This window comes from Malus domestica, chromosome 02, assembly GCF_042453785.1.
Source record: "Malus domestica chromosome 02, GDT2T_hap1".
NCBI lineage: Eukaryota > Viridiplantae > Streptophyta > Magnoliopsida > Rosales > Rosaceae > Malus > Malus domestica.
In genome coordinates, this window is record NC_091662.1 from 16,947,990 (window position 1) to 16,970,870 (window position 22,881).

At 38.0% G+C, this 22,881-nt stretch overlaps 3 protein-coding genes across 3 annotated transcripts; 2 read left to right on the top strand and 1 right to left on the bottom strand.

Annotated features, from left to right (window-relative positions):
• The first annotated feature begins 3,177 nt into the window (after nt 1-3,177).
• On the top strand, nt 3,178-3,735 carry LOC114820991 (uncharacterized). The gene has a single exon (XM_029092489.2). The coding sequence runs from the start codon at nt 3,178-3,180 to the stop codon at nt 3,733-3,735; it is 558 nt and encodes a 185-aa protein (XP_028948322.1).
• A 7,675-nt stretch (nt 3,736-11,410) lies between these two features.
• On the top strand, nt 11,411-15,129 carry LOC103415376 (uncharacterized). The gene is made up of 3 exons (XM_008353711.4): nt 11,411-13,524; nt 13,892-14,079; nt 14,207-15,129. Exons 1-3 carry the CDS (start codon nt 12,960-12,962, stop codon nt 14,900-14,902), a joined length of 1,449 nt encoding a protein of 482 aa, XP_008351933.1. The 5' UTR covers nt 11,411-12,959; the 3' UTR covers nt 14,903-15,129.
• Nucleotides 15,130-16,270: 1,141 nt separating this feature from the next.
• Nucleotides 16,271-21,107, bottom strand: LOC103415377 (ACT domain-containing protein ACR1). The gene is made up of 8 exons (XM_008353712.4): nt 20,971-21,107; nt 20,068-20,243; nt 19,937-19,982; nt 18,749-18,863; nt 18,442-18,509; nt 17,190-17,825; nt 16,984-17,088; nt 16,271-16,881 (listed from the first exon to the last, which is right to left on the bottom strand). The coding sequence occupies exons 2-8, from the start codon at nt 20,136-20,138 to the stop codon at nt 16,492-16,494; spliced, it is 1,431 nt and encodes a 476-aa protein (XP_008351934.1). The 5' UTR covers nt 20,139-20,243; nt 20,971-21,107; the 3' UTR covers nt 16,271-16,491.
• Nucleotides 21,108-22,881: the final 1,774 nt, after the last annotated feature.

Below are 22,881 nucleotides of genomic sequence, written 5' to 3' on the forward strand. Positions count from 1 at the left end.
TTCGCCGGAGTCTAGCGCTGGTCACCGCTGCGATCGCCAAAAACTGGGAAAATTTAAAACTTCAATATCTTCTTCATTTCTTAACCAAAATCATGAAATTTGAATCAAATTGAAGCTTAAGATGAGAAGAACATATTCATACCACTTTCAAGCCCTAAAATCCACGGAATCTCACTGGAGAACCATCGATAATCCAACCAAAATTTGAAACTCACGAACTGGGAATTCCCGACGTCCAAAACACTCCAACTTTCTTCCGCGAGCTTCATGAAGATGATTTAAGGCTTCCTATAACCTTAAACTCCTTGAAAACTTGAAAATCACGAGTTCATGAACAGTACACAAAATCGGGGTTCTTGGGTTCTTGGGTTTTCGAAGGTTTCACGTCCAACCAAAGGTATAGATGAGTTCCTGGACTTGCAAGGAACACAAAGATAGCTTCCAAAACCTCGATCCGTGACTAGAAGTAAAGGTTCAAAGGTTGTCCGTACGGTTGTACGGAAATGGAAGGAAATCTGAGATAGGGAGGAGAGAGAAAGTCAACGGGAGTTTGGATGTGTGAGTGTGAGTGTGTGATCCAGTTTTGGGTCACTAATCACAACCAAAACCATCAACTTTAAGTTCCAAAAATTTAGGAACTAACTAAATTAGTTTAAAACCCAAACTCAAGCCATAACACCACATAACGTACTCGACGTCCAAGGGCAAATTAGTCATTTCACGCCATCGATAACAATAATTTGGGACGGGCTATGACACATATGCTAAATATCAGATAAACTTTTATATTTCATTCAAATCAATGTTGGATAATCCCTAAAGTTTCATTTTAAATTTTCATCATTTCCAGGGTTAGCCTTGGCCCAGTGCAGGTTGGGCCACCGTCCAGGCAAAAAAATTGGGGGCACCAGAATTATAAGGGTGATATATTTATATATGTTTTCATAAGTGTATAAATTTAGAAAATTTGGCTAAATGATTAAAATGTTTAACTAGAACTAGTGTTTTCATGTGTGTTTACTTTTCAATTTTTACGAATTTATTTTCATAAGAGTATAAATTTATAAATTTCGTTAAATGATAAAAAAGTTTAACCATAAGTGGTGCTTTATGCTGTTTAAAATTAACGAGGAAGTTCGGGTTCAAAACACTATGCGTGTTTTTTTTTTCAATTTTTACAAATTTCATTTTATAAGAATTTAATTTATAAAATTTGGTTAATTGAGAAGATTAATCAGAAGAATAATTTTTGTTGCTTAAAATTAATGAGAGGTCTTGAGTTCGAAATTCTATGTGCATATTAATTTCTTTTTAATTACTAGCTAATAGCTATATGCGTTGCAGTAAATATTCATTCCAATTTAAGTCCAATCTTCAACAAAGTGTGTAGACAAAAATTTTGGACCAAATTTGCAAAATTCTATGAGCATGTTTATTTTTTTTCAATTTTTTGAATTTCTATTTGGTTGTTAATTTCTTTTTAATTACTAGTGAATAGTTACGTGGGTTGCAGTTTTTAAACATTCATTCCAATTTAAGTCTAATCTTCAACAAAGAGTAATGTGTAGACAAAAATTTTGGACCAAATTTGCAAATCATATGACGTGTCACCAATATGTTTAATTTAGTGCAATTAAGACTCAAAAATATGATTAAGTTCCATATTGACAAGATTAGTAAATAAGAAAAAACACATCACGATTTGTATAAAAACTTTAAAATTTAGATATAATTGAAACAAAACCATCATCTATCTAATTGTAAATGGTTCCCTTCTCTCAATACAAAAAAAATTAGTTTTTCCGTGTTTGTAATTATTGAGTTTGAAGTTTTTTTTTTAAGTACAATTTTATCGAAGTCTTACGTGTGAAAACAAATAATTTTTCTTATATGAAGTTAGGGTACTTTTTTTGTCATCGTCCCGTGCCTCAAAAATTTCAGGATGGATTCTGATTATTTTCATCGAAAGCAATCAATATCAATATTTGATATATTCGTCAGTATTTTCACAAATTTATATATTGATATTTTCATTGATTTCGATTTCTTAAACACATCCAACCTAATATAATATGTTGAAAAACAAGCCAATAGAAGGCTAAGGCCAATGTTCAGGTGCTGACCACCAGCAATGCAACGCATATGGCTTGGTGATTGAACCACCCAACCATCATATTTTATTTATTAATTCACACCACTCACCATCTTACATACATACAATGGGAAGGGATCATCCGGATCCTTTCCTACAAATTCACCAAATCAGATAATCCGTATCATTAAAATTTGATCCAACGGTTAAAGTTGTTATAACTTTTAAAGTGACATCCTGTTTGTAGCCGTTAGATCAAATTTCAATAACATAAATTTCTTGATTTGATGGATTAAGAGAAAGGAATCCGGAAAGGGTCCCTTTCCACATACAATGGCCAAAACATATATAAAAAGAATCACAGAACAGGGACAAACACCAATAATGGAGAATAATAAAATATATTACTCTTACATATCATCTGATTTGTTACTCTAGTTCAAATTGATTCTTAATTTCTTTTTTAGTAAATTAATACTTTGAATTATTTAAAATTAGTTAATTAACCCATCACTGTAAGATTCAATAAAATTTCATCTATTTGACATCAAATATTGAAACGCGACTAACACATAATTCAATTTTAAGGGTAAACTCGTGTCAGTATTTAACAGTATGTAAAGTGGATGAAATTTCATCAAATCATACAATGAAGGGTTAACTAGCTGATTTCAAATAGTTCAGATGAGTTAATTTACTAAAAACATAATTTAGAGGGTCAATTTCAACTGAGGAGTTATTCATGGGGGCAGTTTAATAATTGTAACATAAAAGCCCAGGACCACATTGCAATGTTTTGGACCACGATAGTTTACTGAAAACATAATTTAAAAAATATAATTTAAGGGGTCAATTTCATTCGATCGTCACGGCCGACGGCTCAAAGACAAAATTAATAATTCTTCTTCTTCTTCTTCTTCTTCCTCTTCTCAAACGGCTTCACTTCTAGGTCGTTGCCCTTTTTTACTCACTTCCCAATCCTAAATACAACCAAACCACCGCTTCCATTCCCTTCACTTTTCAAATCCCACATAACAATCCCATTCTCTAGTTCCTCCAAACCGCAGACTTCCAATCCAAGTCCCATGGAATCCTATTCCTCTTCCTCCACAACCTCCTCCACCACCACATACTTGTCCCAAACCACGCAACCCACAAAGGATCCACTCCACTCTGTCCGAAAATCTTCGTCGAAGCCAAGGAAGAAGCCTGCAGTTGCACCACTTCCACCAACCCTACCAAGAGTCTACAAAGTCGACCCCATTAACTTCAGGGAGCTTGTCCACAGCCTCACCACCGCGCCAGAGTTTTTAGAGCCTCGGTCTCTCCAAAGCGTTGCGCCTCCGCCTATCGATACCAATATGTCCTCTCTACCAATTAATGTCCCTTCTTCTTCGCAGATCGAAAATGTGTCCTCTGCTCCAAACCATGTTTCTTCTTGTTGTTCTTCAGCTGCAACTGAAATCAGTTCACCATATTCCGTGATATACAAGGAACTGTCGGATACATTGGAGCTGAGTCCGATGCCTCGCCATGAGAAAGTGCAAGATAGCACGGTGGACTCGAGTTGTCTGAGACTGAATTTGCAGTCGCCGTCTTCCAATCATTGGGTTTCTTGGGAATCTGTCCACCCTGGAAGATAGCAGTGTGGTTTAAGACTAGTTTAAAATCCCAAACTGTATTATTATGTGAGCCCAATTTCTTAAAATTGTGGCATTTTTAATTAATTTTTGTTTTGGTTTTTATCATCCTAGACTCCTAGTATAATAAGAACACAGCTATAGGCTGTATGTGATAACGTGAGTGGCTTTGCATTATTGCAGACAAGCTTGGCCAGATTCCTGTTATTGTTAATGTAAAATTAATTATGAAATCAAGGAAATAATTAATTGAGCATACATTTCTGAATCCTTTATGCAGAATTTGATGAACTTCCACGCAAATGCTTAACTCACATTTCACTTAAGCAAGATCTGTTCATGTGTTAAAGTGTGTTAAGAGTGTTTCACATGATACCATTTTAGTTGAGAAATTAATGTGTAAATTCTTATGTTGTCCTAACTTTTATACAATATTTGGACGACGACCTTTAGATCCAACCGTTGAAAATGCACTATAAGATCACTACTGATGAATTACTCAAGCACTTTGTTTTTTTTTAATTTTTTTTTATTATTTTTTTTTGTGACAAAAGTTTAGGAGAGGATTGGTTATTCTTACCACTAGCGCCAAGGCATACCGACAACCTCGGGCTGAAAGGGTTTCGCTCGTCACCTAACTGTCAGCTATCACTAGTATGAATTTTCGTGAAAATTTACAGATTGCTCACCAACAAAGACTGCTAGCAACAGAAATCAAACCTTGGTGGAGTGACATATAAGACAAAGGTCTTACCAACGGAGCCAACCCTTATTGGTAATTACTCAAGCACTTAAAAACTAGTACTAAAACAATTATAAATGCATAAAACTAATGTCTCATTTGGTGTCTAAAATTGAATTGAAATTAGATAACCCACTATATTTAAGACATACTGAAAGGAGAAATGAAAAAATCAATCTAACTTGAAGGTAGAAGATGGATTACCCATTAAAGAGAGTTATTATCCAAATCCCTACCATAGTAGATTATAAGGGATAAACTTTGAATTTTTTAAGTTACTGAATTCATTCAAATCCTGTCTAATTCCCTCAAAAAATAAAAAATAAAAAAAATCACATCTACTTTCAATAAACCTTGAATTTTATGAGTTATTGAATTCATTCAAATCTTAGACGCCAAATGAGTTCTAAGCAAAGGACTTTCAAATGACAGCTTTTCAATTTGTTGTTTGAATGTTCTCCTAAATGTCTTACTTCTAGTCATTTTCGAGTCTCTCTATTCAACTTTTTGTAATGCATCCTGTTGGTACCACGCATATTAGGCCTCAAACTTTGATACATTGGGCCTCATTACCCAGCCCATATGATTATGTAAAAGGAGGAGCCCCTTATTCTATAAAAGGGGACTCCTCCCCCCTTACAAAGAGGACTCAGGGAACCCAACAGAGAGCAATACCCTCACAAACTCTCCTAAACTCTCTCTTTCTCTAGGGGACTCCCCATCAACTTTGTAACCCATACATACAGTTAGAGAGAAATACAATCAACTTCAGTGTGGACGTAGCCCAAACATTAGGGTGAACCACGATACATCTTGTGTTATTTACATCTCTTGCAGATTCACGATCGGATTTACGTTGTTCTAAGACCTCCGGTTTTGTGCATCAACATTTGGCGCCGTCTGTGGGAACGACACTTATTCCCATTCTCTACAACTTTGTTAAGCTGGTTTCCACCATTCGTACACTTTCTTTTGATCAGGCATCCCTCTCCAACATGGGGAGCGAAGGAAGCCACAACACACAGAATGACACCCCTCTTGCACCTAGTGCGAAGCAACGAAAGAAGGAAGGAAAGAGGGTTGCTCTTCAAGCTAAAGTCGATGAGCTAGAATCTCAAAACAACAAGATAGCAATAAAGAATGAGGTCCTCCAAGAGCAGTATGAGAAGCTCTTTGAGATGCTCCACGAAACTAGGCGTATTCAAACACGCGAACTCGTTACCCCTGTGGACATCAACCATCATCTGGATGTCTCCCAACAAGGAGGGTCACCTTCCTTCGACATGGGTATCCCTGATGAGGAGCGAGTTAATCATCAAAACATTGATCAACATGAGACTTCTCTCAACCCAGCTACTTCGACCCGAAGCAGGAGAAGTGGAGGAAGACACCTTCTTGCAGAAAGGTTGGAAGGATCAAAAGCCATTTATCGTGATTGCCGAGACTTCCTAAAGCAACGTCGAGAGAATCCCCTCTACATAAGCTCGAAGATCAATGACCCAAGGGTTTCTGAAAAACTCGGTCCCCTCCCACGTCCCAGGCTGGCTACCAATTTGGGGAAGGGGCAACAAGTCCTAGAGAAACACGAAGGTATATGGGACTCAGAGATGTTTCGACAGACATACCTTAAAAGTCAGTACGGCGAGTCTAAGGAAAAATCACATACTCTTGATCAAACCTTCCTACTTCCAAGAGGAGATGGAGATTTACAAAAGAAAGCTCCAATGGTACATGACTCCACTCAAGACCCTCTTGTCGTACCGCTTCTTAAGGAAGTAAACAAGTTGAAGGCCGAACGACAAGCTGAGATACCTGATTGGAACCAACCTAGGTCTGGCCTTATTACAAGGAGGATCCTCGACACCCACCCTCAGAGACACACCCATTCAATTTACAGAGAGAAAGAGAAACTCAAGCACAAAAAAGAGCCCCAAAGAGCCTTAAAGATTCTTTCTTTTTTACAGCAAGTTCGCACTGCTCTCTGACTCTCACTGTCCTCCTCCACTCAGACCTCACAGCAACGCCTAGTTGAAACCAAAGCCAAGCAAACACACACATATATATATATATATATATATCTCTCTCTCTGCATTTATCCATGGCGACGATCCAGAGCGTCAAGGCTAGGCAGATCTTCAACAGCCATGGCAATCCCACCGTCGATGATTGATGTGATTTGGACTTCAGATGATTACACCATTGAGGACTTGGTTATTATTCTTGGTAAAAAGGATTTGACGACTGTGAGACTTCTCAGTGAGAAGACGAAGGAACTAGTTGACGTGGCATAAGCAAACGTTGTTGAAGGCTGTATAGTTGCTTTAGCAGCTTTGCTTACAGTAGCTGCGGAGAAGGTGAATGAAGCGGTGTTGGCATATCCAAAGAGAAAGTGATAATATACGAGTGCGTTATACGGGAAGCTCTATCCCTAGCCCCTTCAAATACGCAGTTGAGGGCAGCCAAATGCACCTCGACCGCCACAGAGAGCGACGATGCCGAGAAAATGAAGATTTTGCTTCACGCGATAGAGCTGTTTCTCACGCGAGAAAAGAAGGTGATGTCACCACTCATCCGAGCAGCCCAGGAAAACACCAATGATAACAAAGCCTCGTCTCTTCACTCTCTCCTTGCTCGCATTTTATCCTCAGAGCGGTTTCTATCTTCATTTTCTCACTGGTTTCCTCGAGTTGTTGGATTTGGGACCTCACTCACTGGACTCAACAACGTTTTCCAATGGGACGACCCTAACTTGCACGCAACTGCTGCTGCTTCTCTTGTTACGTGGTCACTCACCCTTCTTGCTGGCGGTGGGTTTGGCTGGTGAAGTGGTGGAGATGGAAGTCCTCAGTATTCGAAAATGAAAAGCATACCAGAAGATGCCCACCAACTGGAGTGTATGTTCCCATTTTGCTGAATAAGCCTTCACTAAAAGCATGATTACGACTGTGATCACATGCGTTGCCATCCCCACTGTCTGGAGGAAAACCAATAAAGAAGAAGATAAGTTTTTCTAATTCCTCAACTTGTTCATTTTTTAATATTTTATCATTATCAGATACTCTTAACTCTTATAATCTTGACATCGAGCCTTGAAATTGCTTAATGTCGTTTACATGCCAACCTCTGCTTTAACTAGCTAGCTGCCATCTAGCCACATAAACTATGCATTAAAACAACTTGCGATTTAGCGTCGTTTATATCGATATTAAAAACAGGTTGTCATCCTAAGTGGAAAAATGAGCACTCACAAAACTATATATATATATATATATATATATATATATCTATATTAGTTGTATACCCTATTGTCATTATAATAAGGTTACATGATTACATTTATGTGCTCATTATGTCGGGTCACATGGCCTTAAACTCTTACTGTTACTACTTTATTATTATTATTATTGTTTGTAACGGTCATCATTACTTTGGTCACTTTATGACCATTATCATAAAACGTGATAAAAGTCTATACATCCACTACATTATTTATATTATGTAATGATTTTATCACATGCTCACTATCAAAAACATTACAAAGCACATCACATAAAGTTATATCTATATACACACACACACATTTAGGCAGTACCTAATATATTGTTGATATATGATACAAATCATTTACCACACGACTGAATAAATTATTTATTTATAGAAGCCACATAGTACAATATTTTGCCTTGCCAAACTTTGTCAATTTGATTTATTCATTATGCGGTCGTACTTATACTGTCATTTATTGTCATGAATTATTGAGCAACTAGGTCCACTGATCAACATTGTTGCTGATTAACGAAGTCTACCAACTTATAGACTGATAAGCCACATGCTCATGGTGATCTCTTGTCTGACCGGACACCCACTTGCTCAGACATTCACTTATGGGGACACCTATGTGCTCGGACCCAACTCGATGACCCTACAGATAGCCGCAACTCGATGACCCTACGTATGGCCCCGACTCAAAGACCGGACTTACAAACCCAATCCGCGGATCTAACACATAGACCCAATATGCGAACCCGACAAGCGGACCCGAGTTATGTCCAGAATCAACACATACTGAGTGCATGTCGACATAAAGTAGATACTTGCAATGAGGAATACCACGAGCCAAGCCGCCTCGCAGCGAGCATAGCCTCTAGCCGAGCCACCTCGCAACAAGCCTCACCTCCAGCCGAGCAAACGCCCCTCCACGAGCATAGCCTCTAATCGAGCAGCCTCGCAACGAGCATCGCCTCCAGCCGAGCAATCTCGTAATGTGTGATACCTCTAGCCGAGTATTGCTTTATGTTGAGCATTGCCTTGGGTTGAGTACTGGTTCAAGACATCTAGCCACTTCGGCCCGTACATGGATTGGATTTGAAGTCTCCAGCCAAAAGACTCTCTTGATTGAAGACTTAGGGGACTACTGTTGGTACCACACATATTGGGTCTCAGACTTTGATACATTGGACCTCATTACCTAGCTCATATGATTATGTAAAAGAAGGAGCCCCTTATTCTATAAAAATGGACTCATCCCCCCTTACAAATGGGACTCAGGGAACCCAACAGAGGGCAATACCCTCACAAACTCTCTCTTTCTCTGGGGGACTCCCCTTCAACTTTGTAACCCATACATACAATTAGAGAGAAATACAATCAACATCAGTGTGGACGTAGCCCAAACATTAGGGTGAACCACGATACATCTTGTGTTATTTACATTTCTTGCAGATTCACGGTTGGATTTACGTTGTTCCAAGACCTCCAGTTTTGTGCATCAACACATCCCTAACAAATTAATCCTTCTAAATTCTAACTTAACTACACCCTTAGGGCCCATTTGGTATCTTACTTGAGAGCTTAACTCAAAATTTTTATTTTCTCTAAAAACTCATGTTTTGATTTAAAAAATTTAAATCCAAAACCTTGTTTGGTATGCAATTTTTGTGTCTCAAGCTAATCAAAATTTCTACCATGCTCTTTCAAAAAAGAAACAAATTTGAACACCTAGGCCCAACATTGATGAACTCATTGTTATCATCTCTCTCACTCCAACCTTCGTTCATATATGAAATTTTGATCTGAAAGCTGGGTTATTTCATACTAAAATTGATTGACTGAGAAGAAACATGGGACCTGCTGCTTTCGAGCGAAATCTTCCAAGTGGGTTCGGAAAGTGGTAAGATGCTCCTTCATGAGATCGATTATGATCTTGGCAACATTCTCGCCCAATAGACGATATTGGTCCTGCAAATAAAGGATGGCTTTGGGTTGGATTCCAGAACTTGGTAGTCGAAATCAATGATTCTTCGTGCAGGTTTCGACGTTCGATGTGGCTGCGCCAATTGAGACGACAGATCAGAGAGAGGATCTAAGAGGCAAGAAGGAAAAGTGGGGATTAGGAGAGAGACGTGAGAGAAGATCCAAAAGGTCTAAAAACACACTTTTTGTGTTTTCAACAAAAGGCTTTGTTTTGAAAAAAATTTGAGTTGTGGTTTTGAGAATTGGATCCAAATCAAATACCAAACAAGAACTTTAAAATTGTGACTCAAAACTTGTTTTTGAGTTAAAAAATTGGATCCAAGTCAAATACCAAATAGACCCTTAACTTTTATAAAGCTTTAAAGTTTCTCATTCACATGTCGATGTGAACCTTTTGAAATTCTTTTAGGTTTCTACCTAAGGTTATCTTCTTCCTCTTTTAAGACTCATAACCACTGACCACATGTATTTCTTTATTATTGTCGAAAGTTTATTTATCATGGTCCCACTATTACAAAATCTTGACTCCATCACTATTTATTAAAACGCGGTATTATGGTCAGCATTCACCTTGATGTTACCACATTGGCCGGTGGGGTACAAATGTACAGTATAGTCGCAGTCTTGCAGATCGGTAACCACAACTGCCACAACGCAACAATGATTGAAATTTGCCGCCACAAAAGTTTTTCAAAGGACCAGCCTCTGCAAACAAGTGGATGTGAGTCTATCCTACATGGTCACTGAAAAGTCCTTTGGTTTTTTTGGTCTGTGTTTTGTGTGTATTTTTGTTACGAAGATGCAAAATGTTCAGACATTTTACCTCCAATGAGAAAAATGTAAACAACCTATCTTGGCTGAAAGATGTAAAAAAACATGAAGATTACATCTTTTTTACATCTTTTGAAGGTGGACTGCACCATTCAAAAAACAGAAAAATAAATAGTAGCCCAATTTACATCTCTCACTTGAGATGCTGTCAGGGTACTAGATGATGAATTCAAAAAAACTTCTGAAAAGAAACTCGAAACTTTCAGCAACTCAACCTCATTGGGAAGGACAAAAAGCCCGAATTTGATTAGATAAATCGGAATTGAATTTCACACTCATCTTTTATTTCTGATCATCAAATTGAATAAATCAAACAAAAATAACTGATAAAATTAAACAGAGGTGTATAAGATGCTTATCAATTCCATATAGATAAGAGCACAGATGAAACTGAATATGTTCTGCATAATCTAAGAACACCATTCATCTATATATACACAAAGAATAGTACATCTTTTCACAGCCAAAATTACAAATCTGAATTACTTTTATCCGAGGACTTCTTCCCGAAAGTTTACGGTAACCAGTAACTGTTAGCACCAAAAAGTGAAAAACTATCGCAGACGGGTAGAAGTTCCTTGTTTCTTCGTGTCCCTCCTGAAGTTGAGGAGAAATCAGCCAGTGTTATGGTCATGCAGAGCTATTGATCCCAGTAGTCTCTAAGTTGTGACCTATGAAGCAAAAGTTCATGATCCACGGGGAGGTGAGTACGCGGTAGTTTTCTTTGATAAACTGCCGAAAATCCCTGAGGTTCTCATCTGCCCTTTTACCTTTGCCGGCCCTTATTTTGTCACACTTGGTGAAGACAAAAGTCATTGGTATCTAAAAGCCGAAAGAGCACACGAATTATGAGCAATTTATGATGAGGGCTAACAGAAAGGTATTTCATATCGGAGAGCAGTGTACATTGTTACGTCCAAGCAAATGAGCGCAATCTAGGTCGGTTTTCTGAGGCGGAACACTAGCATCAACAAGGAGCAGGACGGTAACAAGATTATGTCTGTTCCAAAAGAAACCTTTGCTGAATGCAGACCAATCCATTCGAGCAGCTTCTGGAGCTTTAGCTGGAGCTTTAGCGAACCTACAAACAAAGCAAATCACTAGACATGAGAAAATAAAAAAGAAGAGAAGGCAAAGGTATTCTATTCAATTACTGTATATCGTTATTAAAATTACTTGTAAGTTAGAGGTTTTAAGTTCGATTCTCACAAAAAACAAATCTGAACCATATTATTGCTAATCCATTGTGAGGCTAACCCCACCCTCTCCCCACGTAGATAATATTATTCGTTCATAAAAAAAGTAAATAATATTGTTCGTTAATAAAAAATAAAATATAAAAAGAAAAGGTTTTTTTTTGTTTTGTGAGGTTATAGAAAAGGCTATCTGTCTAATAAGGCCATTTGGTTACAAAGGTTGGATTTTTGCTGAGTTTGAGCTTAAGGATCTTTAATTATTTTTCTTTTTCAAAGATTGAGCTTAATTATTAGTATCATTATTACACATATAATTTTGTTTGTTTTTCTATTAGTTTAATATTTTAATAATCGAATTTGAACTACAAAGATGGAGATTGAGCTGAATTATTAAGAGAAGTTATGACAGTGGTCACAAAATTAGCCTCCCTAAACGCATGATTTTTGTATGGAAAGAGAGAGAGAAACCAACAAGATAACGAGGGTCAACTTCTTATGTTCCTAGGAGTTGTAATCAAATTGCTCATGAGCTAGCTGAATTTACAATGTTGTGCGATGATGTTGTAGTTTGGGATGGTAGAGGATTTGAGTTCGAAAAGCAATGAGTTAAAAGAGGAAAGTCTTAGTCATCAGGACAATCCACTACTTGAAAAGATATCCATCACTTAATTTCATCTTTTACAAAGTTTGGTTTTATGCTTGATAAAGATTAATTTTGTCGTTGATGCGTTTACTTATTTAGAAGATCCTAAAACTAAAGTTGGTGATCTTGATTCATTTAATTCTTTTTTTGTAGTTGATGCGTTTGCTTATTTAGAATATTCTAAAGCTAAAATTGATGATCTTGAATCATTTTATTCCTTTGGTAGAATTTGTGATTTTTTGTGATAATATAATTGGGCCAAGTTACATTGAAAGTTTGTTAATGTAATTTTATTTTTCAACACAATAAGATGAATTTAAGACGTTTAACTTATATGTAGAAAAACTAAATTTAAAATTTTAAGAGACGAACTACAATACTTAAAATATACCCTAAAATAAATAAAAACAAAGATTACTTATTAACATGAATGAAAACGACGACGTAAGAGAAACTTTATATCGCCGTTATAGAAGGCCGGCTGTGCAAGTCAGTAGGAACACCATCATTAGCCTTTGGGCTCACACAACTTCCGAATCGCCGATCATCTCTTCTGTCCACAATGTCATGGCTGGCAAAATCCATCGCCAACTCACTCAAGCTCGACGACGACGACGACGACGATTACCACGGCCCAAACCCTAGCTCCAACAATGACAGAGACCCAAATTCAACCCGACCCGAATCCGGTTCACCATCAGCTCCCACCGTCAAAGGTGACATCTCCGAGCTCACCAATACCCTAACCCGCCAGTTCTGGGGCGTCGCATCCTTCCTCGCCCCGCCTCCTGATCCCACCACCCCTCCTGCTCCCAAAGCGTCCGACCCTGCCCATCCCTCCGATCCACCCTCCGACGAGGACGTGATCGCCGGAATCCGCAGCGACTTCGCGGAGATCGGCGGGAAGTTCAAGACCGGCATCTCGAAGCTGTCGAGTAACATAGGGGTTTCGGAGTTCACTAAGATCGCGTCGAATTTGCTGCAGTTTGGATCGGAAGAGGAAGCGGAGGCAGCTGGCGCTGCTCTTGGTGTGACCCAGGAAGTTCTTGCGTTCGTCAGGAATATCTCTTTGCATCCGGAGACTTGGCTCGATTTCCCCCTCTCCGATGACGACGAAGATTCAGATGGTATGTTCTGCTTCGATTTTACCTATTTTTGGGTAATTCAATTCAATGTGCTTTGCTTTCATGAATCATTTGGCTATCTTGTTGTAAATTAATGTTAATTTGCGGTCAATGGAGTGTTCGTAAATGTTCAATTTGAGGTATTTGTGTTGCCCATGTGGAGTTTCCGATTCGTATTTGTTTCAATTGCAGCTTTGAATTTAATGCATTGTATAGTGAGGTAAATCTCAGTTCAGATTGTGATTTAATGGCTTAAAACTATAATTTTTTGGGTGAATATCGAAAATCATCTTTTTCTTGATGTGTTTGATCAATAATTGAGAACTTGTATGGAGCCGAAATAAGAACATTGTGAGTTTTGGTTTTCCAGATTTTGAATTGTCTGATGTTCAACAAGAGCATGCGCTGGCTGTTGAACGGCTTGCGCCATCGTTGGCTGCTCTCAGAATTGAACTGTGCCCTGAGCATATGAGTGAGGCTCACTTTTGGATGATTTACTTCGTGCTCTTGCATCCTAGACTCAGTAAACATGACGCCGAGCTTTTGTCTACACCCAAGGTGAGTTGATTCTTTGCAGTATTGACCAAACACTTCCGTTTCGTTGTTCTTTTTCATTGCCATTGTTTTTTTAGTTATTTTTTGTTTGAGCACCTATGGTTTGCTTGACTTGATTATATGTCTGCAGATAGTGGAAGCTAGAGGCATGTTGTCTCATCAGCTGAAGAAGGGAACTAGTGATAAGCCAGAGACATACATTTCAGGAAGTGACGCTATTTATGCGAAAGGAGTTTCTGATTCCCCAAAAGAACACCATCTTTCTGTACCACCTAGTGCTGAATCTGACTTAGCACCTCCCAATACATCTACCACCAGATCAGCTCCTCTCCCACAGGCAGTTGATGTTGAGACAGACAAGCACCCGGTCCAGAGTAGTGAAATCCAAATTATTGACAAGCCTGTTATTGAGGAAGGACCTGTGAAGGAGACCAAATATCAGCTGCCACTCTCTAATTCTTCCTCTAAAGTCGTGGATGAGAAATATGAGGATGATGGTGATGATTGGTTGAAAGAGGAAACCTCAGAGATGGATGGTGTTGGTGGAACCTCCATCCCTATAGAGAATGATGAGGATGTATCATTCAGTGATCTTGAGGATGATGGAGATGTGCCATCAAGTTACAAGAAGGTCACATCTGGCTCTGATTCTTCGGCAAAAGACTCAAGAGATTGGGTTCAGCTTAGCAGAGCCTCTGCCGATTTGGATAGGGACAGCAACTCTGTTGAGATTAGACATTCTGGGTCTGGCCAGGTAAGTGCTCGTAAATTGGAGACCAAAGAATCGAATGACTGGCTTGACATTGAAGACATTGATGTTATATGATGACTTCATAAGAACCCTTTTTAGGTCAATATGGCCTGTTCTTTCCATTCATCCCTAATTATTGTGAATAGATGATGAAATTGTGTTGGCTACGGAAACTGTATTATTGTACATAACGCCTGATACTGCATTTACTGTTTCTGGTGAAGAATGTGTCTATAAATGTAGTGAGATACAACAACGTGCAATAATCTTGATTTATTTCATATGAAATTATATTTTGTTAAGCTCATTCTGGTCAATGCTGGAACCCTTAATAGCCGAGGTTTTACTTCTAATCCTTTATAGTTCCCTCCAGGACGTTAGATTTTTTGAGAATTCGTTGATGGCCAAAGTTGAAGATTTTTATAAGGACTAAGATAGTAATGAATGTTTCCTCATTTGTTGAAAGAAACTTAGAGATGCATGTGCCTTTAATTGCTTGATGAAGTTTGGTTATCATAATAGCTGGATCCTGATAGATGTTAAGTATATCGACTAAGAGTGATCACATATATTCGTATGAAATCAGCTCACTGTTTAATTGTTTAAAGTTCGTTATCATACCAGCTTGTGACCTGAGATATGCTAAGCATACCGACAAAGGACTAATCTCTCATGTTTGGTCGAATCTTATTTTCATTTCAAGGTTTATGTGGCATAGTTTTCGGTGTGTTCTGATTATGTCTTAGTTTTGCATTAGTTTCGCATGAATAAACCTCTATTAATCATTTTGATAATATGGTAAAATGTTAATGAGTAGATGTCTAAATCGGGGCATAATGCCACGGCCCTCACTGGGCGAATTTGTATTCCAGAATAACGATTTCCTTGCACCTTATAGGGTGAGGTTCAAATCCGTTTAATGTCCAGTGGTGAGTTTTATTCCTTTTTGGTGCTCGAGTTCTCTCAAGCTTTTACTGTGATTTGCTCATGTTTTTCTTCTGTTATGGAGGTTCACCTCTCCCAGACCCTGCGTAAAGCGGGAGCCTTTTGCACTGGGTACGACCTTTATGGAGGTTTACTGTGATTTTGTTTTTCGCTTTTTCCCCTTCTCTGGTTTGTTATTCAGCGCATCTCCGTGTTTATAACTTTTCGATCAGAGAGGCGCATTAATTCGTGAGTTTGGCTACAACTCACTTCACAACATGTTGCGACTTGCAGTCAGAGAAATGGCTGTTTTAGTGTAAGGAGCTAAACAATGCTCTTTCTTTCGTATTTGTTTCATATCTTAGATTATGTCCACAGGGAAAAGAAAACGTTATGGTTCGGCAGGCTTTCGTTATGTCCTGTAGGTACCCGTACTGGTGGTGGCTGCGGTGGTGATGATGGTAGCTACCCATACGTGGGAGCTTATAGATGTTAAAAAAACCTGTGGAGAAGATCCGATTACGAAAACTTACCTGTACAATAAATGCCCCTTGGGTGGAGACTGAGGTTCATTTTTTCCTAGTAAGTACACAAAAAAGAATAAAACAAAGCTTTACAATGAAACATCAACTAAGCTAAGCTACGAAGAGGAGAACGGCGATGCAGACCCTGATTACAGACTTATTTACAGGCACAACCACACATACAACACATTAAAGTACCACGAAATTAGCAGCAACTTATGATCTTATGGGTCCAAAACTGCTGGAAAGACGCTCCAGATGAGACCAAACCAAGCCTCCAAGTGAAAATCTTGGTCTTTCTTCTTCTTCTTCTTCTCTTCTTTTGGCTGCCTTCTGGCTCGTCCTCGACGAGGAACCCTGAAGAGCCCACTTCTGTGATTTGTGAACTGCGATGACGGATTCTCCAATCTCCTTTGTCACCATCTCCACCGTGCTCGGACTTATATCGTGTCCTGAGGCATCTGTGACATAGATTGATCCTACAGCTTTCTCACCGTGTATTCCAAGTGAGAATCTTGATATTGATAACCCGTACTCTCTCAGAACCCTAGTGATGTCAGAAAACAGCCCCATTCGGTTTTTGGCACAGAGGTCTAGCCTCAGTCCCTGCAAAATGTTTTATTCACAATTTAATCGAGTAACACTAGAAAGATGACATTTTTTAATCGTAAGATTCATAAGATCCAACGGTTGGATAAATTGACATACCTGTGAGATCCTCCTCTCTATTGCCGCAATCAAGCACAGGGTAAGCTTGTGTCTTTCACTCTCTGTGTTCAAAGTGTATCCGTCCTTGTGCCGTACAAAATACTCCTGTGACGCGACATTCCAACATTCGTATGTCAACAACATCAAACACCATAAAACGTGACAGATTTCAGTTGTCATGTACAAGGTCAATGAAAAGTGTGTACCTGATCAGCCATGGTGCCCCTGGAGGAAACCACCGCATGGAACACCACGTACTGCAAGTCGGTTAGGGCGCACACCGTGTCAAACAGTAGCTTAGGACGGTCTCGGCAGCTCACGTTCACAACCCAATACCCTTTCTCCTTACAACTCTCGATGTTCACATGTGTCCGATCGCAACCCCTCTTGTGTGCACTACTACCACCTCCGTCGCAACCACGACAGCTTTCGTAGTCGTCATCAGCATACATCAACTGGTGTAGCCGCCGCTCCGTGTGGGTGTGGCCGCCCGCCGGGGTGGTCAGCTTTACGCTCCTCTTCTCACCCTCCTCATGATGGGCCTCAATCACATTCTCCAGCTGCTCCTCTACATGGGCAAGTCTTACTGGGTCCGTAATTGGCCCTCCTTTCAGCCCGTCTTCGATGTAGAAAATGCCGGCTGCCCGGGCACTGTGGGTCCAAGCCATGGCAGCAGTAATGTGGCAGCCCAACTCCACAAGGACCGCTGATATTTCGGACATGAGTCCCGGTCGGTCCTTGCTGGTCATCTCTAAGGCCAAGTCCTTCAGTTCCGGTGTCACTTCTCTTCGTAGGCATACTCTCGCCTGTTTTGAAATCTCACCTCTCCTTGCACACAGTGCCTGAAGAATTTTGTTAATTATAATTAACACCACGGGAAGGAACAGAACGAAGAGTATGAGGGTAAGACGTGAGATGATAAAATTTGTTAGAACAATAAATGTTAGGGATTATGGGTTTTGTTTGGCACTTGCTGCCTGGCTTTATATACTATACATCGTTACAATTTTGTTGGATGTCTCCCAAGGAAACAAACCTTACTCTATCTAGACTAGTCTTATTGGATAAATTTTCAGTATATCAAGAACAAGGTCCAGTACATCAACAGTTTATCCAAGTGGACACTTGAAAAAAAAAATCGACACTTGTGTACCTGGTCATGTTCCTAATACACTGAAAAATCTCTCAACTTGTTGGGCTCGATTTAAATAGATAGATTAAGGAACCAAAATGAATCACTACACTCTAAAAATCAGTACATAACAGATATAGAAAAAGTTGTATTATACATTACCATGTGATTATCAACATGGTGTTACGAAACTACTACAACCCCATCGAGTTTTATGCATATAATTTAGATGAATATGTATGGCACGCCGCCGCGTTGTGTTAACGTCACACACAAAAATTTCTCTGATTGGGAGAGAGAGGGAGGGAGGGAGGGAGGGAGGAAACCTGCTGAATATAGAGTATGAGGCTTTCGTCAGTGATTTTGTTTCCGAGTTGGTCCGTCACGTGGAACACTGCAACAACCATACAATCAAAACAAACCCACATGAAAATCCGGCAGATAGTACTCGTTGATGACACACATATCTCAGAAAGTTATCAGAATTATATACAAAATTCTCCGATCCTCAATAGAAATATTCAGAAACATAGTTTTTTATATAATAAAATCCGATGATGTTATTAGAATATAACAAAAGGACTGCATATATGATTTTGAAGAATGATTAAGGGGATTAGGGAGTGTAATTACCGTCCATAAACCATCCACCATCGGATGATATGTACGACTTAGAAATAAGAAGATCAAGATCAGTCAAAACTTGGACCATTTCCAGTAAAATCCCGTGCTTGTTTGCACTGTCAACCTGCAAAATATCAGTTAAAACCGTTAAAAACAACATTATGCATAAAACTCTAATTTCATCTCTTCCTGCATGCGTCTGTCATTTTCTCAGATTTAAGTTCACTGAACCTGTAGATTTCAAGGGTTTCTAACTTTTTATACATGGTTTGTATACAACTAGATGACGTCATCTGGTTAGGGTTCTGCCAGTGCATGCCACGAACTTAGTTGCATATGGATGGACAAAGTTATAACAAAGATGATATCGTGCATGGAACTGTTAACTCTGACGTGGAAACTGAAAAGCAAAAGGGTAAATGAATGACGACAACAACAAAAGCTTACCACCTCCTTTCTCTAGAAACAAATAATATTTGATACTTACTTTTCTAGTGGCCCTCCACTCGGTGGACATCACAGAATAGTCTCCTATATTCATTAAGGAGTTTTAATGAAATATTTCAAATATTGTTCACTTTTTAACGGAAAAAATATTTTTACTTTAAAAAGTCACTCATGTTACTATTCATTTACAACACATTTTCGTCATTTTAATTAAAACATAAAGTTTTCAGGCTATTTTCATTAGTTTTTCTTACTTTATATTCTGCAGCTCTTCTCTTTATTTATTATATGCAGGTCAAGTTGGGATTGGAGGAGTGGGATTGTGGGCTGCTAATTACTTAATATTAGATTAGTTGCTAATTACTTAAAATTAGATTAAATTGTTTAATTAGTCTTTAGTTTCTAATGATCATCATTGATCATGACATGTATCTACATAATTCTTTGGAGAGTAAAGATTGTTTAGTAATCTGCAGTAGGTAGTAACTAATCTATAAGTATTTATTTGTCGATAACTTCGGCCTATCAAGTATTTATTGCAAATTCGTATTCAATACTAGCAACGACCTTTGTTTTTAAATCTATGGGTGTCAAACTTTGCCACTAGAAAATAAAACCCAACAAACAAAATAAATGGATAAAGAAGTTCCATAAACCATGTCCATCACCCACCAACAAGATAAAAGATGGACTAATTAATTAGCTAAAAAGATGATTGAATTTATTGAATAATATGAACAATGATCTAACCTTCACAAGCGTGCAATCTTTGTATGAGTCATTATCGATACAAACCCTGCGGATTCCAAACCAACCCAATTATATGATTCTCTCCAGCAATTTCCAATACAAAATTAATAAACTTATGTTCATATACGTACCATGGAGGATAGATTCTTTCAATGAGGTATTCGAACTCCGGATCAATATAGGGCTGGTAAATTATTTCCATATCTTCTTCTTCTTGTTCTTCTGCTCAGAAGATGTATGAACAATTTGCAGCAGCTTTGTTACAATAAGGAGATAGCATCATTTGCTGGAGGTTATTAATTCCTATCTGTACAGATATGTATATATAAGAAGGTGTTTGAGACCATTCAAAACACATGCTGGAAACAACGCGTAGACACAAAATAACTTGTAGAGGTGATAAAAGAGCGGCGTCGTCTGTAGCCATTAGCTTGTTTGTTAAGTCAACTAATAAACATATAGAGATGAATTACGGCACCTAATGATTATCTTATACGATTAAAATATTATCCAGTGTTCGAAGTTACATCACAAATCCTTGAGATACATAGCTTTGTTCTAGGGAAAGACTAAGATTTTCCTAATGGTGGAGGAAATCTACTAGAAAAGGATTGGTTGACCCGGAAAAACTGTGGAAATTAAGAAATCAAGGAAGCACGAAGAATGGAGGAAATCAAGAAAAGAAGAAGAAGGAATAAAACAAAACCAGGCGGATCTTTTATTCAACCAAGAAAGACATAAAAAATTCCTTGCACAGGAGGCCCTGAGTTTGGATCCCCTTCCCAATATCGTATCAAAAAAAAAAAGATCAATTACTTAATTTTGAGAAATTGTATAGTAAAGAGAATTAAATTCTGTTGTAAAGAGAGTATTTAATTATGGAGAATCTAGAAAACAAAGAATAAATCCCAGATCAAATCTTTGAATAAGCACTATAAATTCATCGACATTGATCAAAATATACTTTCTATCTCGGAGAAAGATAACAAAAAAATTAACAATATAAATCAACAAACAAAAAGATAAACACTCACATATACAGACACTGCTGCTTGATAGTACAGAAGCGAAATTCACAGAGAACTAGAGAGAGAGAGAGAGAAAGAGAGAGGCAGCTCAGAAGGGTTTGTTCTTGTATATATTCTAAGTTTAGAAAGTTTTTGTTGGTCACAAAACACAGAACCGAACAGATGGGCTGTGAAGACCCACCCAACTCTCAGCTCCTTTTTTTTTTTTTTTTTCATTTTTTTTCTTTTTCTGTTTTAATTTTAGTTTTCACATTCACAATATTATCTTAGTGTATTTGTTGGGGTTTTACTTTAACAAACGTGTTGTTCATAGACTCATAGGCGTGATTGGGGTTTCCTAGGAGGACTCAGAGTTTGGCTGCCAATGAGCCACGTACGAACCGTGCCGCCACGTGGCAGGGCACCGACTCCTCAATTTTACATGGGACTGGAAATCTCTCCCCTCCTAATCTCTCTTCCCTTTCATTCTCTTCTATATAAACAGTTACGATTACGTCACGTTTACATTTTGTTTTGAACATTTTATATAGAAAATAAGACAAAAAGAAAAATGTGAGAAGAGGAGATGAAAATAGATGGCAGGATTTTGGGGGCCTGTGCGAAATTTATAAAAGGGCCCATTTTTAAGATAGTTTTTATTTTTTTAAAAGTAGGACAATATTTTAGTACTAGAAAATAATAACATAAATCAAAACAACCTTTGAAACTCACTGTAAGTTTACAAATGTCATTAAATAAGTAAAAAGAGTTACAAATATAATCTTCACTAAATAATAAAAACAGTTCAATCTTAAGCAACCAAATAAAGAAAAAAAAAAAGCTTAAAAACTCTAACTTTAAAGTTTTGCTTAAATATATAGCATTATTATACAATAAAATTGAAAAGAAAATCATTTTTTAAGGTGTTGTTATTGGCTTTCCTATTATCTCATTGTGCACTCCAAATTTTTTTATTTAGAAAGAAAAAAAAATTACACTTATAAAAAGTACACTATAAGATTTTAAAATGCTAATAAAAGTGTTTTTAATATATAACATTATTACATATAAATATAAGATAGCAAAAATTTTTTGGGGGCCCTTTAAATTTGGGAGTCTTGTGCGATTGCACATTTCACTCCCTCTTAATGCAGCCTCTGATAGATGGTAATAGGAAATGAGAGAATCCTACTTCTCTTGCAGGATCGATGTTATCTGAAAGTGCGGCGGCTCGTTGTATCAACGTTTGTAAAAGTCCACATCCATATTTCCAGACTGTGGTTTAGAATCTGTTTCGGGATTACAGCTATTATTAGAGAGACGAGCATGTTTTCTGTCGACGATTGGTTTGGTCATCTTAGGGTTTTACTTGGTCAGCCAAGACTCATCAACCTTTGTGCGTGGCTCTTTCTCTCCAATTAGAGCAACCATCAAGCCATTCAAATGGACACCGGATGATGATGTGGCAAGATCATGGTACACTGGACCTGGTTGAGTCTTTTCGATTCTTGGATCTAATGCCACTTGCAGTGCAGCAGTCGGCACCTCCCCCGGTTTATGTGTTTATACTTTAAAAAAAAATTCTTACGGAGAGATATTTTCAAGTGGTGGGTATTAATATAAGTAGAGAAAATAATGTATTTTTGCGTTTTTCTTCACTTGTATTAGTTATAATCAAGGTCTAAAATATCGATATTATTCTGATATTTCCATCGAAATTTTTTTGTTTTTGGACTACCGATATTTCCGATATTATCGATATTTTAGACCTTGATAGGAACTTTATATGGTACTAAGTCACTCATGTATTTTACCATACAATGTATAAAGTGTAAAATATTGTACTAATTCATTATATATAAATGATTATGGTGTGTTTAAACTTCTTTCATTAATTACTACATATTTTCTACACCCACAATGTTTGCCAGCTCGTTA

Excerpts from the sequence above, each read along its gene's own strand:
- LOC114820991 (XM_029092489.2), top strand. The coding sequence starts at position 3,178 with ATGGAATCCTATTCCTCTTCCTCCACAACCTCCTCCACCACCACATAC.
- LOC103415376 (XM_008353711.4), top strand. The coding sequence starts at position 12,960 with ATGTCATGGCTGGCAAAATCCATCGCCAACTCACTCAAGCTCGACGAC. Across the intron at positions 13,525-13,891 it reads TGACGACGAAGATTCAGATG|ATTTTGAATTGTCTGATGTT; the intron begins GTATGTTCTGCT and ends TTGGTTTTCCAG. Across the intron at positions 14,080-14,206 it reads AGCTTTTGTCTACACCCAAG|ATAGTGGAAGCTAGAGGCAT; the intron begins GTGAGTTGATTC and ends ATATGTCTGCAG.
- LOC103415377 (XM_008353712.4), bottom strand. The coding sequence starts at position 20,138 with ATGGAAATAATTTACCAGCCCTATATTGATCCGGAGTTCGAATACCTC. Across the intron at positions 18,864-19,936 it reads AAGATTGCACGCTTGTGAAG|GTTGACAGTGCAAACAAGCA; the intron begins GTTAGATCATTG and ends GATATTTTGCAG. Across the intron at positions 18,510-18,748 it reads TGGTGGATGGTTTATGGACG|TGTTCCACGTGACGGACCAA; the intron begins GTAATTACACTC and ends TGGTTGTTGCAG.